This window comes from Scylla paramamosain, unplaced genomic scaffold, assembly GCF_035594125.1.
Source record: "Scylla paramamosain isolate STU-SP2022 unplaced genomic scaffold, ASM3559412v1 Contig1, whole genome shotgun sequence".
Taxonomy (NCBI): Eukaryota; Metazoa; Arthropoda; class Malacostraca; order Decapoda; family Portunidae; genus Scylla; species Scylla paramamosain.
Genome location: NW_026973666.1, coordinates 4,728,928 through 4,735,000, shown reverse-complemented (window position 1 = coordinate 4,735,000; position 6,073 = coordinate 4,728,928). Strand labels below are relative to the sequence as shown.

The 6,073-nt window shown below is 41.0% G+C and overlaps 1 protein-coding gene across 3 annotated transcripts in view; it reads right to left on the bottom strand.

Annotated features, from left to right (window-relative positions):
* Positions 1–5,841, bottom strand: part of LOC135095720 (putative inorganic phosphate cotransporter) — a 14,853-nt gene extending 9,012 nt beyond the window's left edge. The window contains exons 1-4 of one of the 3 annotated variants that reach the window (XM_063996748.1): positions 5,535–5,841; positions 2,335–2,456; positions 1,090–1,280; positions 155–388 (exon numbers count right to left, since the gene is read on the bottom strand). In XM_063996748.1, coding sequence (XP_063852818.1) covers positions 155–388; positions 1,090–1,280; positions 2,335–2,452 — 543 coding nt within the window. In that variant the 5' untranslated portion in view covers positions 2,453–2,456; positions 5,535–5,841. Of the gene's footprint in view, positions 1–154; positions 389–1,089; positions 1,281–2,334; positions 2,929–4,221; positions 4,241–5,534 lie in introns of those variants that run through there. The other 2 variants (XM_063996749.1, XM_063996747.1) reach the window with 2 other exon arrangements.
* Between the last annotated feature and the right edge of the window lie 232 nt (positions 5,842–6,073).

The window sequence follows — 6,073 nt, the reverse complement described above, 5'->3', positions numbered from 1 at the left end:
AAACACACACACACACACACACACACACACACACATTGAGTAAAAAAAAATAAAAAAAACAAAAATAAAGAATAAACCAGAAAAACACACACACACACACACACACACACACACACACACACACACACACACACACACACACACACAAACTCACCTCACCCAGGCCCTCCACCACCCTCAAGGCAATAAGGAGAGGGGTGGAAGTCCGCGCCACGACAGGAGTAACCAGCGTGAGGACCGAAGTGACCAGCACCCCCACACAGAATACGACCTTTCCCCCCACGACCTCTCCCAGACGACCTCCGATGGGGTTGGTGATGATGTACCCCCAGAAAAAAGCCCCCAGGATCAGTGCTTGTTCATTCTCGTCCCAGGTGAACTCTCCGTCCTAGGAAGAAGGAAGTTAGGTTAGGTTAGGTTACGTTAGGATAGGTTAGGTTAGGTTAGGTTAGGTTAGGTCAGGTTAGGATAGATTAGGTTAGGTTAGGTTAGGATAGATTAGGTTAGGTTAGGTTAGGTTAGGTTAGGATAGATTAGGTTAGGATAGGTTAGGTTAGGTTAGGATAGATTAAGTTAGGTTAGGTTAGGTTAGGATAGGTTAGGATAGATTAGGTTTGGTTAGGTTAGATTAGGATAGATTAGATTAGGTTAGGTTATATCAACTATGGTTAAGGTTGATTAGGTTTCTCTCTCTCTCTCTCTCTCTCTCCTACAATACACAGGTGAATATTTGTAAAAGGATGTGTTAGGATATGTTATACAGTAAATCTCTCTCTCTCTCTCTCTCTCTCTCTCTCTCTCTCTCTCTCTCTCTCTCTCTCTCTCTCTCTCTATTGGCCAAGGGCAACAAAACATTTGTAAAGTAAAAAATTAAGAAAAAATGTCAAATTCACAAATAAATCAATAAAAAGCTAAAAATAAATAAAAAAATCAAATAAACTCATAAATAAACAAAAGCAAAAAAGAATGAAAACTAAGAAAAAAAAAATCACTCGAGTAAGTAAAAACAATAAAACAAAACTAAACAAACAAACAAACAAACAAACAAACCCTACCAACTGCAGACAAACGCCACACAACAAGACCTGCCTCATTGTGGTGTGTGGAGGAGTTGGTGGCGGTGTTTGGGCAAGCGTCCTGAGTGGAGGTGTTGACGTGAGGGATAGCCGAGCTGTTCACCATCGCCACCACCGCCACTGACAGGTTCACCCGCATGGCGTACACATTGGCGAACCCCAGGAACCCCATTAAGCTCAGGACGTGACGGGTGCCGAACAGTCCTGGGGGTGGTGGGGCTATGTTAGGTTCTGTTCGGTTAGGTTAGGTTAGGAATGGAAGGGTCTAGTAAGGTTAGGAAAGGGAAGGTTTGCTAAGGTTAGGAATGGGAGGGTTTGGTAAGGTTTGGTTAAGTTAGGCTAAGTTAGGTTAGGTTAGGTTAGGTTAGGTTAAGTTAGGTTAGGTTTGGTTTGGCTAGGTTAGGTTTGGTTAGGTTAGGTTTGGTTAGGTTTGGTAAGATTAGGTTTGGTAAGATTAGGTTTGGTAAGGTTAGGTTATGTTAAGTTAGGTCAGGTTAAGCTAGGTTAGGTTTGGTAAGATTAGGTTTGGTAAGTTAGGTTTGGTAAGGTTAGGTTTGGTAAGGTTAGGTTTGGTGAAGTTAGGTTTGGTAAGGTTAGGTTTGGTAAGATTAGGTTTGGTAAGATTAGGTTTGGTGAAGTTAGGTTTGGTGAAGTTAGGTTTGGTGAAGTTAGGTTTAGTAAGATTAGGTTTGGTAAGATTAGGTTTGGTGAAGTTAGGTTTGGTGAAGTTAGGTTTGGTAAGTTAGGTTTGGTAAGGTTAGGTTTGAAGTTAGGTTTGGTGAAGTTAGGTTTGGTAAGGTTAGATTAAGTAAGGAATACATGGTTAGGTTTCATTAGGGAAGAGATTTGATTAGAGAGGTAAAAGAATGGTTAGGTTAGCTCAGGTTCGGGAAGGTACATTTCAGCGAGGGTTGTCACTGAGAGGCAGCCGTGGTGTACGTCAGCACATCCAGCCAGTCGGGTAAGGTTACGCTAGGTTAAGTCAGCGCCCCAGGAGATTCCATGGGGGAGCAGCAGTTGTGATGTACTAACAGAACATATATACACCTTTAGGAAATATGAGCATTCAGTCTAAAAAAAAAAATGATAAAACTAAGTGATAAGCATTAAACTAAGGACTTCACGAACAGAGAAAAGCATACAAGTAAAAAACGCACAATCAATACGCTAAAAAACATTAAAAATCAAGTACATTTGAAAAACAATAAAACTATATATAACACACACACACACACACACACACACAAACACACAGTACCTTCAGGCATAACAGGGGGAGGCGCCACCAGCAAATTGTCCTTCTCCTCCTGCTGGTGTTGACGTCCCATTTTCTGCAACACCTCTCGGGAAGACGGCCGATGACGCTCAAGATTCATGGCCCTGATGTAAAGTCACGCACAGACACACGCATAGAACTAACACGAGAGAGAGAGAGAGAGAGAGAGAGAGAGAGAGACTGAAACACACAAGAGCCGAGACTCAAACACTTTAGGAGCAACACTCGCACATACACACAGACTATGAATGAACAAAAAAATAAAAACGCTAAAAATTATGTGTTTTGATGGTGGTGGTGTAAAACTGTGCTGATGGTGAGAGGGTAATGAAAGAGGTAGCGAGCGGGGAGATGGCAGTGACTAGGTGGCGTGTGGGGAGATGCTGAGGTTAAGCGGCGGCGGCGGTGGTGGTGGTGAAGAATGCCACTAACAGTTGAGACAAATATTTTTTTTTTCAACGACTAGCACAACACTTTAAACACTCCTAATAATGAACCACAACACATGGATAACACAATTTTCCCTTGATGCAGTTAATGGTGACGATGGCAACACAACAACACCGTACAGCGAATCTGAAATGCGAACAGTAAACAAAGAGAAACTAAAAATGTGTGCAACGAAAGAATTTAACCGGATATTTCAATGATATGGTGAAAATACAGTGAGGAGGGTGATGTCAGGGAAGCATAGTGAGCAGGAGACACAGGAGGAAAGGGATGATGAGGCACTGATTTGATAGTGACGGTATGAGTAAGTGTGTATGTGTGAGTGTGATCTCTATCAGCTGAGCGGGATCAACGCTGGCACATGGTGGGGGAGAAATGACGTAATGGTAAACAAAGAGACGTAGTAGTAGTAGTAATAGTAGTAGTAGTAGTAAAAAAATCCCAAATTACTTCAAAACACCGAAACATATTAAAAACACTCTAAATTATTCCCAAACACACTCGATCACCCCAAAAAACTCTCCAAACACATTCAAATATCATCAGAACATCACTCAAACACCTCCCAGTATACTCAAACATCACCAAAACACATCCAACACACTCAAATATTCTCCAAAATACTTTCAAACGCACCAAAATACTTGTAAACACACTCAAACACCCCCAGATACACTCAAACAACCCGAGAACCCATCAATACACACTGAAACATCCCCAAAACCCGCCAAAACACTCAAACATTCCCAAAATAACCTTTAAAAGTCCCCAAAACATCTCTAAACACCTCAAAAATCCATCAAAACACACTCCACCATCAAAACACCTCCTAATACACTCACACAACCCCCAAAAACACCTCCAAACACACTCAAAGAGCCCCAAAACACTTACAAGCACTCAAACACCCCTAACACGCCTCCAAACACGCTCAAACACCCCTAAAACACTCAAGACATACTCAAACACCCACAAAATAACTCCAAACACACTCACACACCTCCAAATCACCTCCAGACACACACAAACACACCTAAAACAGCTCCAAACACACTTATACACCACTAAACCCACTCAAACACCTCCCAAAAACCCATCAATAGCCAAACACCTCCACACACACTCCAACACCCCGTAAACACCTCCACACACACTCCAACAGCCCCTAAACACAGCAAATACACTGAAAGCACTGTCACGGAAGACAAATACTACAAAGACAGACAGGGCAGCAGGAAAATTAACCTAAATATTGTTTTCTTAGCATTTTTCTGTTTTACCACCTCCTCTATTCCTTCTCCCTTCATCTTCCTCCTCTATTTCTCTCATTTTCTTACTCATTCTACTCTTATCTACACGTCTGAGTCTAGAAAGACATGGAAACACCAGGAAAACATTGCAAAATACGATAAATATTACCGAGGAGACAGCGGAGCCGATCAAGGTCCCGGGTCCATGATGGCGGCCGTGACGTCACGGCTATTTTACGTACCGTAACGGGTTTCATTTTGAAAATGACCCCTCGAAAAAATGGAGCTAGGCTGGAATGCCTTATATATTCTGACTTGACAAATACTTAAACTAATATTCACAATATTAAAACAGCTCCAGCCTGAGTAGTATTTAAAAAATATCCAAATGAAATATGGAAAAAGTGTTGAAATATTCGGCACAATTTAAATCATTGAAAAATCCACAACATTTGAATTTTTAGGAGCGTAAAAAATTTTAAAAAATCTGAACTATCATCTTACACCATCAAAAGTTACCTGGAACAAGAATAAACAAATAAAACCGAAATATTGTAAAAAACAAGTGTTGGAACCTAAATACGATTAAAAACCACTGAAAAGTCCACCCATTTTGACTCAACAACAAGATAAAACACTTTAAAACATACAAACTATTTTTTCAAGCAATGAAAAGTTAGTTACAAGCTGAAATGGAGAGACAATAACATAAAAAGTGTTGTAATAACAACTTTTAACAGGACCATAAACCATTTCTAAAGTCCACTTATTTCCCTCAACAGGAACCAAAAAACACTTTAAAAATCATAAGCAATTTTTAGAAACACAAAAGACGTAGTTAGAGCGTGAAATAAAAAAACAAGTTTGCCAAAATACTGCCAAAAAAACTCCCCACATTTTCGTCAAGCAACACAAAATTCAACACAACTCAACACAAGCCACGAAAACACTTCTAAAGCAAATAATTATTTTTATAAACCATAAAAACATGCTATACCACCAGAATAAAGAAGTTAAGAAAATACCAAAAAAATTTTGAAATCCACAGGTTGAATCAGGTTGGCGGAGGTAGCCAGGCAACATGGCGGCCCTTGTCAGTGGAGAGAACGGCCGCTATTTTGCCTGTTATTCTTCCATCGTAACTAAATGAGGGAATGGCGGATATATCTAGCTAGCGGATATGAAAGCCTAGTCATGTAGCTCCACTTAGTGACGTGTTAGGCTTACAATAAGTGAGAAATGAAGCAGATATTGGCCGACAAATGGGGAAGGCTGCCTCCACCTCAGCTGATAACATTAGTTAAGTGGATTTTTTTGACGTTTTTATAATTCCTGTCATGGTTAATTAGTAAGAGTTTTGTGGTGGAGGCTTGGAGCGCTTGTGGCACCGTGGAATGCTGGGTCACATCAATATATTCCTAACGAGGTGCAAAAAACATGAAATACGAGGCTTAACAATAAACAGTAAGGTTAACCACTGACCTGACAGCCCTGTGTTGTTGTTGTTGTTGGTGACAGGTAACAACACTATCACAGTTACCGCCTGTTACATCACACTGTGCAAATTAGCTGGCTGGACAAGTGGTGGGCCGGTTTCTTACCAATATTAGCCTTGGTGGCACTGCACTTGGCACCTCCCGGCAGGCACCAAGCTTGCACCAGCACACGCAGACAGCCACCACGGCCCCTGTCACTGTCTTGTTCTGCGAAAATACGTTAAATAAAGCAGCAATTTATGGCACCCTTTGAACACAGAGCCTTGCTTACTGAGGTCTGGTGGTGTGTCGTCCCTCCCAGCCTGCTCCGCACAGTACGCACCCAAACCTATCCACAAGACACTTTTACCTTTCAATAACAAGCACCAACTTCTTTTATATTATACTAAACTAATAGAAAATTAAATATAAAGAATTATAAGCGTGTAAAAATAAATCTCAGGCCATTTTAACTGTAATTGTCAAAGTATCTAGATGCTACTGATTGAAGCGCCAAATTCAAACATGTCCTGGCGGGGCTTGCAC